The 24,056-nt window shown below is 43.4% G+C and overlaps 1 protein-coding gene across 6 annotated transcripts in view; it reads left to right on the top strand.

Moving 5' to 3' along the window:
• The window catches only part of TAMM41 (TAM41 mitochondrial translocator assembly and maintenance homolog), a 61,068-nt gene extending 37,332 nt beyond the window's left edge, over positions 1–23,736 (top strand). For 2 of the 6 annotated variants that reach the window (XM_003132370.5, XM_084989508.1), the window contains 3 exons: positions 10,189–10,354; positions 11,602–11,664; positions 23,604–23,736. In XM_003132370.5, coding sequence (XP_003132418.1) covers positions 10,189–10,354; positions 11,602–11,664; positions 23,604–23,680 — 306 coding nt within the window. In that variant the 3' untranslated portion in view covers positions 23,681–23,736. Of the gene's footprint in view, positions 1–10,188; positions 10,392–11,601; positions 15,196–23,603 lie in introns of those variants that run through there. The other 4 variants (XM_003132371.5, XM_084989509.1, XM_084989506.1 and 1 more) reach the window with 2 other exon arrangements.
• The last annotated feature ends 320 nt before the right edge of the window (positions 23,737–24,056 follow it).

Raw genomic sequence — 24,056 nt, 5'->3', positions numbered from 1 at the left:
TTATTTCTTTTTCTTCTCTGATGTGGGAGCTAGGACTTCCAAAACTACATTGAATAAAAGTGGTGAGCATGGACATCCTTGTCTTGTTTGTGATCTTAGAGGAAATGCTCTCAGCTTTTCACTATTGAGTATGATGTTAACTGTGAGTTTGTCATATATGGCCTTTATTATGTTGAGATAGTTTCCCTCTATGCCCACTTTCTGGAGAGTTTTATCATAAGTGAGTGTTGAATTTTGTCAAAAGCTTTCTCTGCATCTATTGAGGTGGTCATATGATTTTTATTCTTCACATTGTTAATGTGGTGTTATCACACTGATTGATTTGCAGATACTGAAAAATATTCGCACCCCTGGGATAAGCCCCACTTGATCTTGATATATGATCCTTTTAATGTGTTGTCGGACTTAGTTTGCTGGTATTTTGTTGAGGATTTTTGCATCTATGTTCATCAGTGATATTTGCCTACAATTTTCTTTTTTTGTATGGTATCTTTGTCTGATTTTGGCATCAGGTGGTGATGGCCTTATAGAATGAGCTTGAGAGTGTTCCTTCCTCTGCAGTTTTTCAGAATAGTTTCAGAAGAATAGGTGTTAACTTTTCTCTTAATGTTTGATATATCACCTGTGATGCCATCTGATCCTTTACTTTTGTTTGTTGGAAGATTTGTTTTTGTTTTGTTTTTTTATTTTGTTTTTGTCTTTTTAGGGCTGCACCCACAGCATATGGAGGCTTCCAGGCTAGGGATCCAATTGGAGCTGTAGCTTCTGGCCCACACCACAGCCACAGCAACATCAGATCCAAGCTGCTTCTGTGACCTACACCATAGCTCACGGCAATGCCAGATCCTTAACCCACTGAGTGAGGCCAGGGATCAAACCCGTGACCTCATGGATGCTAGCTGGGTTTGTTATCCACAGAGCCATGATGGGAACTCCAGGAAAATTTTTAATCAAAGTTTCAATTTCGGTACTTGTGATTGGCCTGTTCATATTTTCTATGTCTTCCTGGTTCAGTTTTGGAATATTGTACCTTTCTAAGAATTTGTCCATTCCTTCTAGATTGACTACTTTATTGGCATATAGTTGCTTGCAATAGTCTCTATGATCCTTTGTATTTCCATCACATCAGTTGTAACTTAGCCTTTTTGTTTCTAATTTTATTGATTTGAGTCCTCTCCCTTTTTTTCTTGATGAATCTGTCTAAAAGTTTATCAGTTTTATCTTTTCAAAGATAAAAAAATAGAACTAAAAATAGCTTTTAGTTGCATCGATCTTTTCTATTTTTTTCTTCATCTCTATTTCTGCTCTAATCTTTATGATTTTTTTATTTCTGCTAACTTTGGCTTTTATTTGTCCTCCTTTCTCTAGTTGCTCTAGGTGCAAGATTAGGTTGTTTATTTGAGATTTTTCTTGTTTTCTGAGGTAAGGTAGTATTGCTGTAAACTTCCCTCTTAGAACTGCTTTTGCTCTGTCCCATAGGTTTTGGATCACCATGTGTTCATTTTCATTTGTCTCTAGGTACTTTTCATTTCCTCTTAGATTTCTTCAGTGATCCATTGGTTGCTTAGTGGCATATGGTTTAGTATGCACATGTTTGTGGTATTTGCATTTTTTTCTTGTAGTTGATTTTAGTCTTATACAGTTGGAAAAGATGCTTGATATGATTTCAGTTTTCTTAAATATATCAAGGCTTGATTTGTGACCCAGCATGTGCTCTATCATAGAGAATGTTCTGTGTACACCTGAGAAGAATGTATATCCTGCTGCTTTCAGATGGAATGTTATATATCAATTAAGCCCATCTGGTCTAATGTGTCTTTTAAGCCCTGTTTGTCCTTATTGATTTTCTGTCTCAATGATCTGTCCATTCATGTAAGTAGGATGTCAAAGTCCCCCACTATTACTGTGTTTTTGTCAATTTCTCCTTCTATGGCTGTTAGCATTTGCGTTATATATTGAGGTGCTCCTGTGTTGGTTGCATAATAATTTACAATTGTTAAATCTTTTTCTCAGATTAATCCCTTGATGTTGTGTCCTTTGTCTCTTGTAACCAACTTATTTTAAAATCTGTTTTGTCTGATATGAGTGTGCGACTCCAGGTTTCTTTAGCTTTCTATTTGCATAGAATATCTTTCTCCATCCCCTCACTTTCAGGTTATATATGTCCCTAGATGTGCAGTGGGTCTTGTTTTTGTATCCATTCAGCCAGTTTTAAGTCTTTTTGTTGGAGCATTTAATCCGTTTGCATTTAAGGTACTTATTGATATATGTTCTTATTGACATTTTGTTAATTGTTTTGATTTTGTTTTTGTAGGTCTTTTTCTTCCCTTTCTCTTTTCTTCTCTTGTGGTTTGAAAACTATCTTTAATGCTGTGTTTAGATTGCTTTTCAGGTTTTTTTGTGTCTGTATCTATTGTAGATTTTTGATTTGCAGTTGTCATGTCACACACACACGCACACACACACATATGATTGTTCTGAGTTACTGGTTTCTTATGTGAAATGCCTTTCCAATATTAAATTTAATGATAATTTCCCTTTGTCTTTGTATTTATTTTTTTCATTTAGTATCCTGGCTCTTCATAAGCCTGTCCTGGAAATTTGCAAGTTTCAATTATAGGCAGTTTTCTTTTATCATTTCCATAACATTTACTTCATATTCATTTTGTTGGTTTTTTCTTTCTGGAATTCATGTTAGTTGGTTGTTGGACTAACTTGTTTGATTTTTTTTTTCCCTCTGTCCTGTTTCTTTGGGATTTTTTTGTTCTGTTTTCCAGAAGAATTTTTTTTAAATTGGTCTTCTAACACTTCTGTTGAATTTTTAGTTTTTTCTTAATGTTCTAAAAAAAATAGCATCCTGTTCCTGTTTCATGAATACATTATCTTGCCTCATCTATTTAATGATCTTTAATTATAATTTTTGAAGGCTTTTTTTGCTCTCTTCATTGTCTCGGTACCTCTTAGTTCCTTTTTTCTGTTGATACATTCTTATCTGTTGTATGAGAAGTTTTCCTAAAATGTTTGGATGCCCTTCGCCTGTTTTTGTTGTTGTTGTTGTTGTTTTAAAGAGCAAAGCACTCTAAAAAAATGCAAGATGGGAATTCTTTGTAATGAATAGAGCTAGTCAACTGGTGAGCCTCACTATAGGATTATGGGATGAGGACCTGGCACTTTTCTTGGAGGACACCAAGTTTCAGTGGAATTTCTCTAGCGAGACATCACCTACTCTTTGATTAGAGGATAGGGAAGGGTAATGTGCCTTGCTGTCAACTTTTAGAAACTGAGCAAGGAAAATACACTGGAAATCCTTTAACCATGAAGATAAACTTCCAAACCCTCACCTTGGCCTCTGAAAGACCTCCATAATCTAGATTCTAATTGGTTGGCTTTTTTGTTTTGTTTTAACAATGCCTGTGGCATACCGAAGTTGCTAGACCAAGGATCAGACCTGAGCCATGGATCCTTAACCGCTAGGATGCCAGGGAACTTTGATCTAATTGCTTTCTTGTCCTGGGGAAATGGAGAAGAACAAGATGAATGGATTGAGCTGCATCTGGGCTTAAAGCTGCAACTGATACCCACCTTCTCCCTCTTCTACTGCCCATTCCAGATTCCCCTCACCTTTTCTAGCACTTCGGGTGGTCTAGTGCTAGGGGAGTCTGAGATCCTGGTCACCATGCCCTCTCAGGCTGTGGCTGCTGCACTTCCTGTTTACCGTCACAGTTGGGCAAGAGCTAGTAAGAGATGTGTTTTGGCAGCTCTACCTCCTGATGATCTGGGTCAGTTACCTCTACCAGTGTGCTGACTCATTTCTTTGTCTGCTGGACTTTTGCCTGGGATTCTAAAGTGACTGGGTGGCAGTTACAGCTTTAAGTCTAATGGGATGTTTACCATGTCTTCTGGAGGAGCATTCCTTCTCTGGGAAATGGAACCTCCAGGCCCAGTGGAGATGGGAAGCACAGATTTCCAAGGTGCGTCACTGGGAGTGATGGTCAGTGACGCTGTTTCTCCTTCTACCCTTTGGTCCCCAGACTCATGCATTCTGCCATGTGGGGACATAGTACAAAGTAACGGTCATTAATGTAGGGCATATAGATTGTGCCCTGCTGTCACAGGGTATCATATCTAAGCTGGTGCCTCAGATGTTCTTCATTGTTCTTTTATTGGGTGTTTCAACAGTGATTCTATTGACATTTTAGGCTGGATAATTCTTTGTTGTGGAGGCCAAAGGTGTCCCCCCTTTGAGAATGGCTGCTCTTCTAGGCTGGCAGTTTGGCACAATGTGTGGAAGGCATGGTAGAGCCATGATCCTGTGCCCATTGCTGCACCTCTGCTCCTCCTTTGCTCTGAAGTGGGTCCCATAGGCATGTTGCATGGTACAACCATGTCACTGAATCACATTCTGTCAGCCATGTACAGTGGTGTTGGCTCGGTCCTTTGGGCAGGAAAGGCAAGCTCATGTTCAGAATATGAGTCGATTCCAGTCGAGAGGAATTGGTGCCTGTTTCCAGGTGGAAGGGGTCTGATTAGTCAACTTACACCAAGTGGCTGGTTAGTCTCACAAAATGGTCCTGTTATCAGGGTCTCAGATTGGCCTCTGTTTCTGTCAGGACATACTTGCAACAGCAGCAGTAGCTGAGTCAGCCTTGGTGAGTAGAAGCCCATGACATTGGATGTAAGCAGAGCCTCCCTCCCTGCCACTCACTGCTACTCTGATCAGCCATTTGCCAGCGCTGGGGTGGCAGAGCCTGGTGAATCAGCTGGCTGAATTGTTCTTTGGTTGTTGTTGCTTCTTCTGTGAATGAAGGACATTGACATACAATACAACCATCTTCATACTTTGTCCCCACTCCCATAGGACCATCCGCATGCCTCTTCCCCCAAATTCAGTGTTTTTGGGCTTCAGTTCTTTTCTGTTCAGGCCCCTAACCAGCCAGTGAACCATTATGCTCTCTTTTAGCCTTTGTATGTTCTTATCTTGGGCTACTTTTCCCATGTGAAGTGGACAACCGGGCCACCCTCTCAGCATACTCTCTGGGAGGGTATCCCCTCATTGCCATCTTTCAGGACTACCCCTAGATGAGGTTATGATGCATCATTTTTTGCTCATACATGCTACAAGCCAAATGATCTCTGAAGCAAGCTCATCCTTTATCCTCCTCCAAAAGCCTCCTTTTCACCATATACATGAGCTGCTGGAAAAGAAGAGCAGTATGTGCTGGTGCAATGACACAGAGTGGAAATTATGGGGTTTGGGTGTCCTGTCTATGCAGCTTACTTGTGCCCTCTGGCCCTGCTGGTGTCTCTCTTCCATCTTATAGTGGATTGCTCTTGGGCTTCCTGACCTTATGACTTGGTGGATCTGACAGATCCCAGCTCATGATGGATGATTGTTGATGTGTGGTCATTTGATGCTCCACTGTTAGAAGCTCCATCTCTGCCAGGGTCTAGCATCCAGGAGCTGATTTCAAATGCTTGTGGCTCTTCACTACAGATGGCGTGGCCTTGCTCCAGAACTCTAGCAGTTTCCATTGAGATTCTCCTACTTGGAGCCCACCATGAACATCCTATGGCTTCTTTTTATACTGAGGATACCTCTAGTGCCATGGTTAACAGGGTTGTAGGGCCCAGGTGGTGGAGGGGATATTGCAGGGCTCGTTTCTGCTCTGGGCCCCTCACAAACCTGTCATGCTTTTATATCACCTGGGAAATGGCTCTGAGCGTTATTCCCAGATGTGGAGTATGCTGCCCCTAGAACCTGAAGAGGCCTGTCAGGCCCTGTGCTTCTTTCTTGGGAGTAAGAGGTACAAGGTGCCGTTGAGTTTATCTTTGCTCTAGAGAGGCTGTCCCAGCATGCCCCAGATCACTGGAACCCTAAAAATGTCACTGATGTCACAGGCTCCAGAAACTTCAGGGCGATTATCTTTTACCCTCTGAAGTGCATCTGTTGATCGAGGCCTCCCATGTACTTGCCCTGTACTGCTCACCAGGGACAATAGCAACATGTCCTTGATGTCGTGGACCAGCCTGAGATTATACAGAATATCCAGAGAGTTTGGTTTCCTTTGAATATCTTATGACAGAGGACGGGAGAGTTAACATATCCCTGAGGCAAGTCATAAGGTGCTCGACTGTCCCATATGAACGAGAGCTGCTTCTGATCCTCCTTCCTAATAGGGATGGAGAAGATTGCACACACCAGGTCTGCAGCCCACCCAGGTACCTGCAGTTCTGTGCATAAGGTTCAACAGATTTACCATCACTGGCAGAGCAGATACCATAGGGGCTTCTACTTGGTTGAGTTTGGAGAGGGGGGTCTTTTACAGTCTGCTGGAATCCATTTGTATTTTGAGAGATATGGTGGGACCAGCAGCTCTAGTGTTGGTTGGGATTTTCCAGAGAAACGGAACCAATGGGATATATAGAGACATCTGTTTTAAGGAATTAGCTCGCACGGTTGTGGGGTTGGCATGTTTGAAATTTGCAGGGCAAGCTCAACAGTTTCCGTTAGGATGCAGGTTTGATCCTTGTCCTTGCTCAGTGAGTTAAGGATCCCGTGTTGCCACAAGCCGCAGTGTAGGTCTCACATGCGGCTTGGATCTCACATTGCTGTGGCTGTGGTATAGAGGGGCAACTGCAGGTCCAATTTGACCCCTGGCCGGGGAACTTCCATATGCCGCGTGTGGCCCTAAAAAGAAAAAAGAAAATAAGTAAAGGGGGTCATCTGTTTTTCTCAAAGTCTCCTTACTTAAGTGTTAATTATATCTAAAAAGATACCTTTACAGTAACTTCTAGACTCAAATTTCACCAGGCCAAGTGGTCAAACATCACACCCTTGCATCTTTTAGGTCTACAAGTGGCATTAATCTCTGCCATTCCTCCCAGGATGTGATTTTGTTTTTCCATTACTCTTGGCCAGGGAGTAAGAGTGACAGCTTCAGAGGCTTCCATTTGGCTTTCTACACTAAGGCAGCTCCAGAATGTCATCCTAAAGTGTACTTTCTAGGACTGCTTCTAGTAGCAGTATGTAGGATCAGGATTGGGCAGATTGGAAACAGGGCCTTCATCTGATCCTGTGATGGTGCAGTGGAGCTCACTGGTCCTTCCACGCTGTCCCAATTCAGGACAAAGAGGCCAGGCCTTTGTACCCCTGCATTTTCCAGTTCTTGGATGCAGGTAGCTCCCTTTGGCTGAGGACAGTGCTGGGAAGGACTCAGAGAGAGAGTTGGCCAACTTTCCCAGTAGCTGGTGGAACGAGCACATTGGCCCTGAAGCCAGGAGCTGGTTGGTGCAACACTGCACCCACTGTCATGACCTTGTCTCCTTTTTTAAGACACCAGCCCTACTGAGATATATTTACATACCATAAAATTCGGTAGTTTTTAGTACATTCACAGTTATGCAACCATCACCACAGTCTAATTTTAGAACATTTTCAACACTCCTGAAAGAAACCCCATTCCCATTAGTAGTCCCTGGCTTCCCCTCCTCCCAGGCACTGCTCATCTACTTTCTGCCTCCATGGATTTGCTTGTTCTGAACACTTCCTGTCAGTGGAATCAGACAACATGTGATCTTTCCCATATCTGCTTTTAAAAAGCAATTCGACTCATAGTTTAACTGAATGTTTTCATTATCATGTTTTAATAAGAATTAAAGACTAAGGATAAGTAGAATTTTGCAATTTATTTCAATATGTCATCTAATATTTTGTCTTTAAACACATGCTTTCATGCAAAAACTCCAGTGCATTCTTTTCCTCAAGAGAAAGCAGTGGCAAATACTGTTTGCTTATTCCTCATATTACTCAAGCCATTTTGGCATCTCTAAAATTCCTGGAAGTCACAGGTAAAGCATTACCAGAAATATGAGATCCTATTGACTAATGTCAGTACTTGGCCCCAAAATATGAGTCTATAATGTCATTTCTTTTTTTTTTTCTTGTTAGGGCCACACCTGCGGCACAAGGAAGTTCCCAGGCTAGGGGTCGAATCAGAGCTTCAGCTGCTGGCCACAGCCACAGTCACAGCAATGCAGATTCAAGATACATCTGCAACCTGTGCCACAGCTTGTGGCAATGCCAGATCTTTAACCTAGTGAGCGGGGCCAGGGATCAAACCCGCATCCTCATGGATACTAGTCGGGTTCGTAATCCACTGAGCCACAACAGGAGCTCCATATAAATATCATTTCTAACATATTTTACAGAAATACCCACATTTTTGTCTTTTATCTAGCCAAAGCTAAACAGAGGTTGACCCCTATGAATTTAGGACTGTTTTAATGGTAAATATAAAATACTTAGTTTAAAAAAAAGGTCACCTGGAGTTCCCATCATGGCACAGCAGAAACGAATCCAGCAAGGAACCATGAGGTTGCGGGTTCAATCCCTGGCCTCGATCAGTGGGTTAAGGATCTAGCGTTGCCGTGAACTGTGGTGTAGATCACAGATGCAGCTCAGATCTGGTATTGCTGTGGTGTAGGCCAGCAGCTGCAGCTCTGATTAGACCCCTATTCTGGGAACCTCCGTATGCCTTGGGTGCAGCTATAAAAAGACAAAAAGACCAAAAAAAACCCTTCGCCTTACTGGAGCCACTAAATAATAGCACTTTCTTCTCTTCTGCATAGACTTTAATGGATAAAACTAGAAAATCCAGACATTGGCATATACTCAATAAATATTTATTGAATGAAAAAAGTGATACAGTGATTGAATTCTAATTAAGAAAGTTGGTCATATCTGGAAAATCTGAATCTAAAATTTAATGCATTTATATGTCTGATATTTTTCTTACTGTTCTCTTGGTTGAAGTTAAATCTAAATACTTATTATAAGAATATAAGATAGATTCTTCTCGGGAAAATAATGTACTGAGCTGTTGAGGGCCATGGTGTGGGTTCTCGCTTGGCCTGCAGTCAATGTCTACACAATTTTGGAAAAATTTAGTTCTATGAAGTAAAGTATATTAGACTAGGAGTTAGGGGAACTGGGTGTGGACTCAGCTGTAACTAACTTTTGATTCAAAGTTTTCTAAGTAAAAAGCCTAATGCATAGTTTTATATATGTTTTATTTCTGTATTTATCTTTAAACTTGATGGATTTGGAAACACATTGAGAATAGAAACCACTGGTGTAATGTACTGCTATTTAAGAAATAATGCAACTCAGTTTTATTGGTACACCTGTTCATGCCCTTATTCAACCAGTGTTTTTTGAGTACCTATTATGTGCCAGTGGATTAAAAGTGTATAAAATTAGGAGTTCCCATCGTGGCGCAGTGGTTAACGAATCCGACTAGGAACCATGAGGTTGCGGGTTCGATCCCTGCCCTTGCTCAGTGGGTTAATGATCCGGCATTGCCATGAGCTGTGGTGTAGGTTGCAGATGTATCTTGAATCTGCATTGCTGTGACTGTGGCTGTGGCCAGCAGCTGAAGCTCTGATTCGACCCCTAGCCTGGGAACTTCCTTGTGCCGCAGGTGTGGCCCTAACAAGAAAAAAAAAAAGATTCGACCCCTAGCCTGGGAACCTCCATATGCCGCAGGAGCAGCCCAAAGAAATAGCAAAAATACAAAAAAAAAAAAAAAAGTGTATAAAATTAGTCTTTGTGATCTGTTTATTCCTTTATTTTATGAAATACATCATGGTACAGAAAATGCTCTGAAGACAGGAGACACAAATTTAGATCCTACTCTGATGGGCTGTCTGTTCCTGGCTTTGTTACCCTATGTCCCTCTGTTTCAAACGAGTGCTTGGGTTTGCCAGGGTGTTGGTGAATTTTAGCTGAAGCTTCACTTTGTTTAACTACTAGATTTAAGACAAATAGAAAATTTAAAACTGAGAAATTTGGTCTGTTTGAAGGAACTTAGAATCCTTGACACATGTTCACTTTCAGGAAGGACATGGAGTCCCTGATGGCTCAGTGGATTAAGGATCTGACGTTGTCACTGCTGTGCCTCGGGTCGCTGCTGTGGCACACGTTTGATTCCTGATCTGAGACCTCCAACATGCTGTGGGCATGACCAAAAAAAAAAAATGGGTGGGAGTGGGCAGAACGTCCCCTTAGCACACTGCCTAGGCTAGGGTGTGAGTTCATATCTGTGTGATTTTAAGGAGAAGCCATGTGTCTTTGAATATTTATACATTTCAAAGCACTTTTCATAGACGTTATCCTTTTTTTTTCCTTAGATAGATAAAAGCCCAGAAGGACAATTCACTCAGCTACTGACATTGCCTAAAACCTTACAGCAGCAAATAAATCATATTATGGACCTTCCTGGAAAGAACAGAGATGTGGAAGAAACCTTATTACAAGTTGCTCATGATCCCGACTGTGGAGACGTGGTGCGACTAGGTGCGTTGACGAATTGGACGTGGAGGAAGTGCTGGCCGTGAGTAAAAGCACACGTGGTGGCCGAGACAAACTCTTTTCTTTCTTGTCTAGTGAGATGGAGAGAGAGGTTGCTTCTAGGAGGTGGAAAATACTCACAGTCTGGGGGTTTTCAAAACCTGAATCCTCATCTGTTTGAAGTACGATGCTGGAAGTACTTTTGTTTTCAGATCCCTGGGCCCTAAATCACTGTCAGAGAGGGAAACAATGATTCTTTTGGTCCCAAAAACATAACTTCTATAAGTTATTTCAAAGACATTCTGTGTTCTTCATGGTGGTCTGAGGAGGAAGGAGGCTGGTGACATTTTTAATGCCTTTATAACATCAAGAACACTGCTGTCCTGGCTGGTGCCCTGGCACTGTGTCTCGTCGGGTGCTCAGTAGGTCTCTTCCCTTATTGCCAGGGCCCCCCTGACTTGGACCAAAGATCTGAACCTGATTCTCAGAGACCCACTGCCCTTTGGGCCTCAGAGGTGGTTCATGAGGTCAGTCAGGGAGGAAGTCCTTGTGAACTTGGAACGACCTCAGACCATGCCACATTTGTGTGCTGAGCTTCCCCGGGAGCAGCCCAACCACCATGCAGGATGTGGATCACAGTCACAGTGACAGAGCTGTGCAGAGAGAGCCCCCGGCCCAGCTGGCAGAGTGGAGCGTGTGTTGAGGGCCCCGCGTGTGTCTTCTGCAGATACACAGGGAGGCCAGTCACTATCTGCTTTTCATCTAACGTGGTTCTGTCCCCAGTGTGGGCTCCGCGGCCCTTCTGAGGGGTGGAAGGGCCGTCGTCACAGAGGAGCCTTCTCAGTGTCTTCGGGATGGGTTTTCCCCGAAGGCAGAAATGTTTGGTGTTTGGGGTTTTTTCCCATTCTTTTCTCATCTTGGAATTGAGATACAGTAGACGTAAGCAGATTTAAAGGGAAAAAATGACCTTGGAGGGTCACCTAACCCACCCATTTGTAAGATGAGAAGGCCCAGGCCCAGAGGGGGGCAGTCATGTGCTCGTGTTCACACAGCTGGTCAGTGACAGCTGGTTAGTGACACAGCTGGAAGCTCCAGCCTCCTGGCTCTCGATCCTGATGTCCTTTGCACTGTCACTCTGACACCAGGAGAGAGAGAGATTTGTAACTGGGAAGACTATCTGGTTTCAAGGTTCCACAGTGTTAAGATGACTAACATCTGGCTTTCTTGGCATCCTTGTTGGTTTTTTCTCACAGCGCTCTCAGCAATCGTGAGACCTTCCAGCATGAGACAGAGCACGAAAGGCATTTTCACTGCTGGTAAGAATTTTTTAAAATCCACACTCACCATACCTGCTGGATTGAAGGGTCTCAGTGCTGCTGGTGAAAATGTGAAGCTTTATGTGTATCTTGCCAGCGCTTGTGCAGTGCTGGCTTTTGACGGTCCTAACCTAGGACACTGCAGTAACATCAGACAGGCAGCCGGTGCTGTAATCCCGGCATCTGAGGTGCTGTTGGATGGCTTTGCCGCCCCTCTGCATTTTCCCAGTTGCTCCTTACATGCAGTTTCCCCTCATGTTTTTATATTTATGAAGGTTACATATGATACTGTCACAAAAACAGTGGTACCCTGCTTTCTCCCATTATTCATCTCCAGAGACAACCGCTTACAACTGTCCTAGTGGGTTATTTTTGTTTTCACCGCTAATTCTCTGAGTAATAAGCTCAGAGTGCTGCTTCTCTCCTTTTTAATCTTAGGCATCCTCTATGGACCTCTTACTCTAGCAGATGACCTACCTCCTTCCCCGCCCACACACACACACACCCACACACCCACACACACACTTCTCTGTGCTCCATATATGTTTATGTCGTAGCTCTGGTGAGGTCAGTCTTGAGCTTCCATTGTCCAGTTATATTACTCAGATTCATAGCTGAGCCACGTGACATGCTTTTCCTTCCCTGCACAACTTTCTTTCCCGGGAGGTTGTCATCACCTGTCTCGTGTGAGGGAGCCTGTTCCTGTATCCCTGCCTTGGGTTTTCATGGCGCACACTCTGTTGTGGTGAAGCACACCTTCCAGGGGACTTCCTGAGAGAGGGTGCCTGGGAGGCAGGTTTGGCGACCTCCTGTGGCCAGACATCTTCCATCCACCCTCACGCGTAGCTGAGACCACGACTGGCGCTAAATGAGGAACGGTGGTCCTTTAGAGTGCTGATAGCCTTGCTCCACTTCCCTTCTCCCTTCTAGGGTTGCTGTGAAGTCAAACACTGTTCTGATTCTTAACCCTTGTGTATGTTCTTTCTGGAAGCCCTTTAGGTCTGCTTTCCCCCAGGGCTCTGACAGTGCTCAGTGGTGCTTTGATGAGAGTCTGGTTTTGTATGTTATATTGGAAACTAATTGCCTTTCAGTTTAGAAATTCAGAATATAGGAATATAGGGAAAATTTACTGTATTCTTTCTCAGTTTTCTGTCTTCTCCTTCTGGAATTCCTGTTACTCAAATATTGCACCTCCTAGACTAGTCCTTCAATTTCCTTCCTTTCATCTCCCTTTTTAAAATCCTTTTGTCCTCTTGCTTTGTTCTCTGGGAGAGCTTCTCTAGTTTCCAACTCCTCTACTGAGTTTTTTATTTCTGCCATTTTAATTTCTAGGAGCTCTTTTTCTTTTCTTTTTCTTTCTCTGAACATTCTTTTTGAAACATCCTGTTGTTGTTTTATGGGCCTAAGCATTTGAACACATCTTTGGATATTGCCGAATTGCCTTCCAAAGTGGTTGATCAACTTACCATCTCTTGAGCAGTAAAGAAAAATTCTTGTTTCTCCCCATTCTTTCCAGTGCTTGGTGTTGTCAGTGACTTTTCTATTTCATTCCTTTTATGTCACCACCTGCGGCACCCGGCCATCCAGGATACAAAGTGAACACAAGACCGTCCTGCCCTCAGGGACTTTGTCATCTAGAAGGGATTCAGGTGCATAAATCTGCAGTGCAGGGGATAAATGGCACAAAGAAGGGAGCTTTCTTTCAGGCTGATTCTGATCCCCAGGTGAGGCAGCTACATGATCACACCACTGAGCGTCTCGCACCAGCTGCCTGGGGACATGGCCAAGTGCCATCCTCCTGAGTCTTTGGGAAGATGAAGGTGAAGAGCCAGGTAGCTCATGTGCCAGATCTACATAGTTAAAGATTTTCCTGCCTCTCAGGGCTGCATGGCTTTGCATTTCCAATGAAGGTATTTATTTAATCAATTTTCCTGCTGTCTTATCTTGGCAAGACTGAAGATGAGGTGCTTTTGTTTGCTTGGGTGGCTCAGGCTTTTAATCTGTGTGTTGCATGATTGCAGCTCCCTAGGTGAGGCTGGTTGGTTTGGCTTTTTTTATTTTTGGCTTCCTCTCCTGTAAGGAAGTACTAGATTTATTTATTGATTTAGTTGTGATAATGGTGGTGTTGGGGGGGGTTAAAAATCACTTTCTTTAGAAGTACCTACTAAAATATTTACAGATGAAAGATAAGAGTGTCTGAGATTTACCTCACAAGAAAGCATGATGGAGGGAACTAGGAAGGGGCAGATGACACAAGATTGGCCCCGAGTTGATACATTATTGAAGCTGGATGAAGATACATGGGAAGAAATTATACTATTATTTTATAAGTTTGAATTCATCTCTAGTAAAAGTATCTTAAAATCCATCGTCATCATCTCTTGAGCTGTCACCTAAAGTAATCTTTGGTCCTCTTTCCTCCTGATCTTTCTCATCTCCAGCAGAGGGCGGTAGGCATCCCCTCGCAGAACCCACAGTCCAGATTTCCTGTGGCCTTGGTGAGCCCAGGGCTGCTCCCCACCCTCAATGTCACCTCATTGGATTGTGGAACCAGAGTGACAGAATGTACACAGCTGCACTGAGGCTGAAGGAATGGTAGAAAGAGATGAGCACTTCTTCAGGGTCACTGGGTTGACTTACCCTATGCTCTGGCTTCTCTGGCTTATGGTGGTTGAAGGTGGCTCAGGCCAAGGACAGGCATTTGGGAGCCCCAGAGACTGGGGTTCAAATTCCAGCTTAACTCCTGTGACTTGGGTACGTTCCCTAACTTTTCTGAGTTTCAATTTCATAGGGATAATTATGCCTGCCTCATCAGATTGTGAAAATTGTATCTTGATATATAAAAGCATTAAACTGGAATTTACTTGTGGCACATTGGGTTAAGGAGCTGACATTGTCACTGCTGCAGCTTTGGTCACTGCCGTGGCATGGGTTTGATCCCCAGCCTGAGAACTTGCATGCTGTGGGAGCAACTTTAAGAAAAAGGCGTCTCAGGAGTTCCCATCATGGCGCAGTGGTTAACGAATCCAACTAGGAACCATGAAATTGCGGGTTCGATCCCTGGCCTTGCTTAGTGGGTTAAGGATCCGGTATTGCCGTGAGCTGTGGTGTAGGTTGCAGAAGTGGCTCAGATCCCACATTGCTGTGGCTGTGGTGTAGGCCAGCAGCTACAGCTCTGATTAGACCCCTAGCCTGGGAACCTCCATATGCCACAGGAGCGGCCCAAGAAATAGCAAAAAGACAAAAAAAAAAAAAAAAAGGCGTCTAGGAGTTCCCATCGTGGCTCAGTGGTTAACGAATCCGACTAAGAACCATGAGATTGCAGATTCGATCCCTGGCCTTGCTCAGTGGGTTAAGGATCCGGCGTTGCCCTGAGCTGTGGTGTAGGTTGCAGATGCAGCTCGATCCCTCGTTGCTGTGGCTCTGGTATAGGCTGGTGGCTACAGCTCCGATTAGACCCCTAGCCTGGGAACCTCCATATGCCATGGGAGCTGCCCAAGAAATGGCAAAAAAAAAAAAAAAAAAAAAAAAGCGTCTAGTAGATGCAAACTATTGCATTTAGAATGGATAAGCAATGAGATCCTGCTGTATAGCCCAGGGAACTATATCTAGTCACTTGTGATGAAACATGATGGAGGATGTGTGACAAAAAGAATATATACACACATACACACACACACACACATACATATATATATGTATATACATATATATATAGCAGAAATTGAAAGAACACTGTAAGTCAACTATAATTTTTTTTAAAAAGGCATCTAGCACCGTGCCTACTCTTTCCACTTTTTTTTTTTTTTTTCATGTATACATTCTTTTTTCTCACATTGTCATGCTTCGTCAGAAGTGACCAGACTTAGTTTCCAGTGCTATATGGCAGGATCACATTGCTTATCCATTCCAAAGGCAAAAGTTTGCATCTATTAACCCCAAATTCCCAGTCCCTCCCACTGTCTTCTCTTCCCTCTTGGCAACCTCAAGTCTCTTCTCCAGGTCCATGATTTTCTTTTCTGTGGAAAGGTTCATTTGTGCCATATATTAGATTCCCAATATAAGTGAAATCATATAGTATTTGTCTTTCTCTTTCTGCCCTACTTCACTTAGTGTGAGAGTCTCTAGTTCCATCCATGTTGCTGCAAATGGCATTATTTTGTTCTTTTTTATGGCAGAGTAGTATTCCCTTGTGTATATAAACCACATCTCCTTAATCCATTCATCTGTCTATGACGTTTGGGTTGTTTCCATGTCTTGGCTATTGTGAATAGTGCTGCAATGAACATGAAGTGCATATGTCTTTTTCAAGGAAAGTTTTGTCCAGATATATGCCCAAGAGTGGGATTGTTGGCTCATATGGCAGTTCTATATGTAGTTTTCTAAGGTACCTCCATACTGTTTTCCATAGTGGTTGTACCAATTTACATTCCCACCAACAGTGCAGGAGGGTTCCCTTTTCTCCACACCCACTCCAGCATTTGTTATTTGTAGACTTACTAACAATGGCCATTCTGACTGGTGTGAAGTGATACCTCATAGTAGTTTTGCTTTGCATTTCTCTAATAATCAGGTATGTTGAGCGTTTTTTCATGTGCTTGTTGGCCATCTGTGTATCTTTTTTGGAGAAATGTCTATTCCGGTCTTTTGACCATTTTTCCATTGGGTTGTTGTTGGCTTTTTTGCTGTTGAGTTGTGTAAGTTGTTTGTATATTTTAGAGATTAGGCCCTTGTCATTTGCAGCATTTGAAACTATTTTCTCCCATTATGTAATTTGTCTTTTTGTTTTTTTTTATGGTTTCCTTTGCTGTGCAAAAGCTTGTCCTTTTGATTAGGTCCCATTGGTTTATTTTTACTTTCATTTCTATTGCTTTGGGAGACTGACCTGAGAAAACATTTGTAAGGTTGATGTTAGAGAATGTTTTGCCTGTGTTCTCTTCCAGGAATATGATGGTGTCTTGTCCTAATATTGAAGTCTTTAAGCCATTTTGAGTTTATTTTTGTGCAAGGTGTGAGGGTGTGTTCTAGTTTCATTGATTTCCATGCAGCTGTCCAGTTTTCCCAGCACCAACTGCTGAAAGACTCTTTTTCCCATTTTATATTCTTGCCTCCTTTGTCAAAGATTAATTGACCGTAGGTGTCTGGGTTTATTTCTGGATTCTCTGTTTTTTTCCATTGGTCTGCCTGTCTGTTTTGGTACCAGTACCACACTGTCTTGATGACTGTGGGTTTGTAATATTGCCTGAAGTCTGGGAGAGTTATGCCTCCTGCTTCGTTTTTGTTCCTCAGAATTACTTTGGCAATTCTGGGTCTTTTGTGGTTCCATATAAATTCTTGGATTGTTTGTTCTAGTTCTGTAAAAATGTCATGGGTATTTTGATAGGGATTGCATTGAATCTGTAGATTGCTTTGGGTAGTATGGCCATTTTTACAATATTAATTTTTCCAACCCAGGAGCATGGAATATCTTGCCATTTCTTTGCATCCTCTTTAATTTCCTTGATTAATATTTTATAGTTCTTAGCATATGTCTTTCATCTCCTTGGTCAGGTGTATTCCCAGGTATTTGATTTTTTGGGGTACAATTTTAAAAGGTATTGTATTTTTATATTCCTTTTCTAATATTTCATTGTTAGTATATAGAAATGTAACTGGTTTCTGAATGTTGATCTTATGTCCTGCTACTTTGCTGAATTTGTTGATCAGTTCAAGTAGTTTTTGGGTTGAGTCCTTAGGGTTTTCTGTATATGGTATCATGTCATCTGCATAAGAGTGACAATTTTACCTCTTCTCTTCCAATTTGGATAACTTTTATTTCTTTTGTTTGTCTGATTGCTGTGGCTAGGACTTCCAATACTATGTTGAATCAAAGTAGTGAGAGTGGTCATCCTTGTCTTATTCCAGATTTTAGTGGGAAGACTTTCAGCTTTTCTACATTGAGTATTATATTGGCTTTGGGCTTGTCATAAATGGCTTTTATTATATTCAGGTTTGTTTCCTCTATACCCCCTTTGGTAAGAGTTTTGATCATGAATGGATGTTGGACTTTGTCAGATGCTTTTTCTGCATCTATTGAGATGATCATGTGGTTTTTGACTTTTCTCTTGTTAATGTGGTGTGTGATGTTGATTGATTTGTATACATTGAATCATCCTTGTGAACCTGGGATGAATCCCACTTGGTCATGGTGTATGATCTTTTTTATATGTTGTTGGATTTGGTTGGCTAAATTTTGTTGAGAATTTTTGCGTTTATTCTTTAGAGATATTGGTCTATAGTTTTCTTTTTTCATAGTATTTTTGTCTGGTTTTGGTGTTAGAGTGATGGTGGCATCACAGAATGTCTTTGGGAGTGTTCCTTCTTCTTCAACCTTTTGGAAAGGTTTAAGGAGATTGGGTATAAGTTCCTCTTTGTATGTTTGGTAGAATTCGCTTGTGAAGCCATCTGGTCCTGGACTTTTGTTTGTAGGGAGTGTTTTTATTACATATTTGGTTTCATTTCTAGTGATCAGCCTATTCAGTTGATCTATTTCTTCTTGATTCAGTTTTAGCAGGCTCTAAGTTTCTAGAAAGTTGTCCATTTCTTCTAGGTTGTCAAATTTGTTGGCATACAATTGTTCATAGCATTCTCTTATTGTTTTTTGTATTTCTGCAGTATCCATTGTGATTTCTCCCTTTTCATTTCTTATTTTGTTTATTTGGGTTTTTTCTCTCCTCTTCTTGGTGAGTCTGGCCAGAGGCTTGTCAAATTTTGTTTACCTTTTCAAAGAACCAGCTTTTATGATTTCCTTCCTTCTGCTGACTTTAGGTTTCACTTGTTCTTCTTTTTCTAATTCATTTAGGTGGTGGGTTAAGTTGTCAATCTGAGATTTTTCTTCTTTTTTTGAGGAAGGCCTGTTTTGCTATGAATTTCCCTCTGAGCACTGCTTTTGTGGCATCCCATAGATTTTGAGTGGTTGTATCTTCATTATCATTTGTCTCAAGGTATTTTTTAATTTCCTTCTTGATTTTCTCATTGACCCATTGGTTTTTTAGTAGCATATTGTTTAGTCTCTGTGTAGTTAGTTTTTTCTCATTTCTTTTCCTGTGGTGCGTTTCTAGTTTCATGCCATTGTGGTCAGAGAAGATACTTGAAATAATTTCTATAGTCTTAAATTTGTTAAGGTTAGCTTTGTGCCCCAGTATGTAATCAATCCTTGAGAATGTTCCATATGTACTTGAGAACAACATATATTCTGATTTTTTTGAATGTAGTGTCCTGAAAGTGTTGATTAAGTCTAATTTTTCTATTGTGTCCTTTAGGATCTCTGTTGCCTTATTGATTTTCTGTCTAGAGGATCTGTCCATTATTGATGTGAGTGGGGTAATCTTTCCACTTTGGTGCCATAACCTAAGTTTCCTAAGGTCTCTGTACAGCAGGCTTCCCTGCATTGTCATACTTCCATAGTGTCGACACCTTCACCAGAGGCCTGAGTGGCTGCTTTATTGCTTCTCTTTCCTCTAACTTCACATTGGGCTTCAGAACCTCCGTGCTCCCGCACTTTGCTCTTTAGGAGTCCTCTTGCTGTAGTCATAGTTGCTGTTATGCTGCCTGGCTCTTTCAGGGTCCATCTTCCTGCAATCTCCAAGGTTAGGCCTCTGTTCAGTTTCTCAGGCAGCTGATGTATCACCTGCAGGGTGAGAAAGCCCCAGCGTATGTGGTTGCATTCTGACTCTTCTGTAGCCCTTGTCACTCCTCCCCCTGCAACCACCCACTCACAGTAGCAGTAAAGGGCAAGCGTCTTCTTTTCCTGAGCTAGTGAATACCTTTTCTATTCAAATGCCATTAAATTAGGGAGAGCTAAGCTAAGATTGCCATCAGAAGACACTGGTTTGAAGTTGTAGTTCATGCCTTCACTCTATAACCTTGGAGTGCTCATTAGCCCTTCTTCCTTTAAATAGAGGAGCTAGAAGATACTAATATCCAGCTCTCTGCATGTTCCAAGAGTGCCTCCTGTGTACCCAGCACCCAGCAGGTGCCCTATAAACTTGAGTGAGGCTAGGTCTAAGGATCACTCTGTTCCTAGAAGGTGGAAGCCAGCCATTGACGGCAGCCCAGAGGGTTGCCCTTTCTAGTAAATGGTGTTGGGGGGCATGGCAGGTGTAATGTTATAAGGTTTAAGTCCCCTTCAAAGATCAAGACCTAAGAGTCTCTCGCCATATTTCGTTGTAATGCCCCTTCCCCGCATCTTGAGCAGCCTGGGCTGCTTGCTCCCTGCTAGAAAAGGAGTGTCGGTCATTCCTCACACCACCTCTCTGTAACCTGTTCCCCACAGAGAGGGGTACAAAAACAGTTGTAAAGTGAGTCTCGTCTCTTTTTACCTGCAAGGGCTCTTTCTCTCTCTTTGAAAATGTACTTTCTCTTTAATAAATTTGTAAAACGTCCACCATTCCAATGTTTTGCTACTCTGAGACAGAGACTGAGGCAACTAATTCTGTCATAATGATGACACCATGCTCACGTGGTCTGACACTCTGTCCTTCTGTCCCCTGAAGTTCCCCTGCCACCAGATATACCCATCCTCCAAGGTGCATACAGAACTGTTTCCCAAGACAAGCACCGCTTCCTCCCCTTAGCCTGGGAGCTGGTTATTAGGAAACTAATGCTGATCCTAAGACTGTGCTGTAGCCCAGTTCTCATCAGGGTCTTGGGTCACAGCCAGAGTGGCCTCTCAGGAGAGTGGAAGAATGTTCCAGCTCAGTACTTGCCTGCTCCTCCTTCTACGGTGGCAGCAGATGGCATCACAGCTCAAGCTGGTAACAGAGACCAGTGAGGCAAACTGTCATGTTCTGCTCAGACACAGCCTTTCTGTTTCTAACCTGAGCAGAGAAGTGGAACTGTTGCATCTGGGGCGGGGGTGGTGGTGGGTGCAGGGAGCTTAGAGAGAAAGGGGGACTTAGCAAGTAGACTGAGAAGCGAGTAGGAGTCAGACAGGGGAAGGCCTTCAAAGCCTGAAAGAGAATCCAGAGTTTCACTGAGGGTGGAGGGAAGCGGCTGAAGGATTGTAGAAAGACCACTGTCACCAGAGAATAGCGACCAGCCTCAGGGGAGAGACCACTGTTACTTGGGAAACCGAGGGTACTGTCCCATTGGCCAGGTGAGGATGGCGCCCAGGCTTGGCTTCATGGTAAAGGCAGTAGAGAGATGCAGGCAGTCCTTGGAAGGCACACGGTCCTGGGGGGTGAGGAGTGTGGCAGTGAGGGGAGGAGTCAGGTCCCAGGCATTGGGCTTAGGGAGCAGGTGGCAGCGGTGCCCTTCCTGGAAGTGGGGGAGGATGACAGGCTTCATGTTTGAGATCTTGCTTTATTCTCCACCTGACTTTCTAGTCAATCAGAATTAACTATGGGGTCAAATACCTATTTACTTCTCTAGCTTCCAAAGATTCAACTGAGTTTCCAAGACAGGTTTAATCTTGATCTTAGAAAGATTCTGGCATGCTTCATTTGATCCTTCCCAGCCCTTTCCTGAACATAATAGAATTGATCACTGCTGATCCTCTGCTTCTCCTTTCTTAGAACTAAAATGTTTTCCCCCAATTTTTGGTACCTACATGTTTAAATGAGAAGAACATATAATAATAGTCAAGATTTTTCTGGTGATATATTTATCATTTAAACATAAAAGTTTTAAAAATAAAATTGCCTCAGAAGAGATTTTCTTTATAAGTATAGCTAACTTGGATGGAAATTAATTGGAAGAATATTGGGGCTTACTGATTTTCTGCCCTAATGATCTGAAATAGAGAATTATGGGAGGCTACAGACCGTTCCCAGCCTGGTCTCATCTCTGCATCACATTGTTTCCTGGAGAATTTTGTCTGTCATTGGACCTAGCAGTTTAGGTCACTCAGGAAAATTGATAGTCTCACACAGGTGCTAATTTTGCTGTAGGTCACATGAGACAAGCTGAAAGTCAACAGAAGCAAAACCTTAGGAGCCGTGTATTGGAGTAGATTTCCGTACGTTTCCGAAACAAAATCCTGACTTTGAGTACTAATCAGAGTTCATAACAACAAGCTTTAGGTAAATGGGCATTTGCCTAAAGAAGCAAATTTGACTGCAGCTTCAGGAAGTTCACAGCCTGATGTCAAAGCCGTCCGTGGGCCCCTTATCGGAGAACCCTTCATCGGGTCCAGGTTGTTGTTTTGCAGATGAGGAAATTGATGCCCATAGAGGGGAGTCGCCCTGCACCCAGCACTAGAACCCTGGTCTCCTGACTCCAGCACCATTCCCTGCGGCGGTCTTTGTGAGAATATGTCTCTGGCAGAGCCAGCTAAGAGAGAGACTTTTTAATTAAGGGAGGTTTCTGTCCACTAGCGGCGAAAAACTGGCTCCATGGTGATGCTCATGCACTGTAGTGTATTTACCTTAAATGTTAAGCTCCAGTGTGTGAGGAAGGCTTGCGAAGCGGAGCCGGGACTCATCATGGTCGAGGCATCTTCCTCTCGCTATGACTCATTGCCCTGGGGTTGCTGTGTTGAGCCTTACTGTGTGCAGCTACCTTAGTGTCTTGATTAGTTCTGGCTGGAATTTGAAAAAGCACCTTACGTAATAAGTTTCCAGTCCCAGTGCTCAAGTGGGTGAGGTTTACCAGAGTGGTTGCTCCAGGGAGAAAATTAAAAGGGGTGGGGAGGCAGGGAAAGGAGCTCTGAGTTTCTCGGTGAGGCTGTTGTTTGCAATAGTCAGTGGACAAGCCAGGCCAGGGTTTCTAGAAGCTTCCACTAATGGTTTTACCGACGCCCTGCCTTTTTATCTGCCACTGCCTGCAGTAGCCTTGTAAAAGGTCCCAGGTGCACCAGGCAGCCTGCAGGTAATGTGACCAGGTATTTTCAAGCAAGCATTCACACTCTGGTGCTTGGCGTCTCAGGAACCGGTCCTGTGACCTCGTCAGCAGTGCCCATACGGTGCACTGTGCGCTCACACCCACAGCACAGACCACAGTCTGCGTCTCAGGGTGAAGAGGACTGTGCGGATCTTTGGGCCACACCCTGAAACACAGACTGAGTGATCTCATCCTCGACACAAAGGAGGTCAAACCCATAACACGGTCTGCACATGGGATCCTGAGACCCAACATTGACTTCCTGGTTGTCCCATCTCATTTGACCTCTTTCCTGTGAGTCCCCAGTGAGCCTCTTCTCCAGCTTCCTCAGGTACTTGTGATGCAGTAGAGGGGGGCCCCAGATGCTAGAAGGGCAGGTACATGGATGAGTTGCATCTGTTGTGTCATTACCAGTGTTGACTGAGCACCCACCTGTGCTGGGTACCAGTAGGTGATGGGGACACAGGAATGGATAGGACAAGGTCCCTGACCTCAAGGAGCTCCCAGTCTAGGGGGGGCCAGGTGTGCTCCGTGCAGCATAGTGAGCGCCATGCTGGAGGTCAGCACAGGTGCCGTGGAGCAGCAGGAACAGTGTCTGAATTGACTGGAGAGTCGGGTGCTTAGGGAGGAGAAATCTGAAAGGGGCCTCGGGGTCTCAGGCAGAGACGCCTACACTACAGGCAGACGGGCATCCATGCAGGGATGCGGCAGCAGGGAGCCGGGAGGCCATGGGCTGGGAAGAGGCCAAGGATGCCCACATACACAGAGGCTTGTTTTTGTCTTCCTTTCTAACTCCTTTTTAGAAGAGCTTCTAAATTCAAAGGTGGCAATTTACTTGTAACTCAGACTCCCTGAGCCCAGAAGCTCAGGTGCCTTTGGCATCGTATCCCTGCTTCAGTAGACGCAGAATCAGCCTTCCCCCCCCACATTGCTCTCGGTGTCCCCAGGTCTCCTGGACCCCACTGGCAACCCATCTCCCGTCCACGCTGAAGTGGGTCTCATCCAAATATTATGGCACCTCCACGCGCCTCCACCCAGGAAGCCTCCGTGTTCTCACTGTCTCTTCTTTTCTCTTTTAGGCCTGAAGAAGTCAGTGATTTATAGTTCACTAAAACTACATAAAATGTGGAAAGGATGGCTGAGAAAAACAATCTGATTTTGCTCACTTTTATCTGTCTTATGTGTAGATGAATAAAATGATCCTTTTTGACAGAACAGTGTCTGTTACTTTGACCCTGAATTTGACATCTTGGTTTGCATAAAACTTAATTTTGGGAATGTATGCATCAGACTTTACCCAGGGGGGTCCCAGTACCTCTAAGGACTCAAGTTGAGAAGCATCCTCTTTACACACCTGGGCTGTGTTCCCAGCACTTCGGCTGTAGGCTGTTTGGCGTGAGGGTTGGAGGCCTAAGAAGTGGTGCAAGCAAGGGCAGGGAGTTGGCTCTGTCCACCTGGGCTTTGTTCCCCAGTGAGAGCTCACCAGTGCCCATCAGCGTCTTCCTGGATCTCTGTGTCCTCCACAGAGGTGT

Source organism: Sus scrofa, chromosome 13 (assembly GCF_054392235.1).
Source record: "Sus scrofa isolate SSC_HxYL_T2T_F1_AM1 chromosome 13, Sscrofa_HxYL_maternal_Yorkshire_Landrace_v2.0, whole genome shotgun sequence".
In the NCBI taxonomy this organism is placed as follows: Eukaryota; Metazoa; Chordata; class Mammalia; order Artiodactyla; family Suidae; genus Sus; species Sus scrofa.
This window is presented reverse-complemented; position numbering and strand designations above follow the sequence as displayed.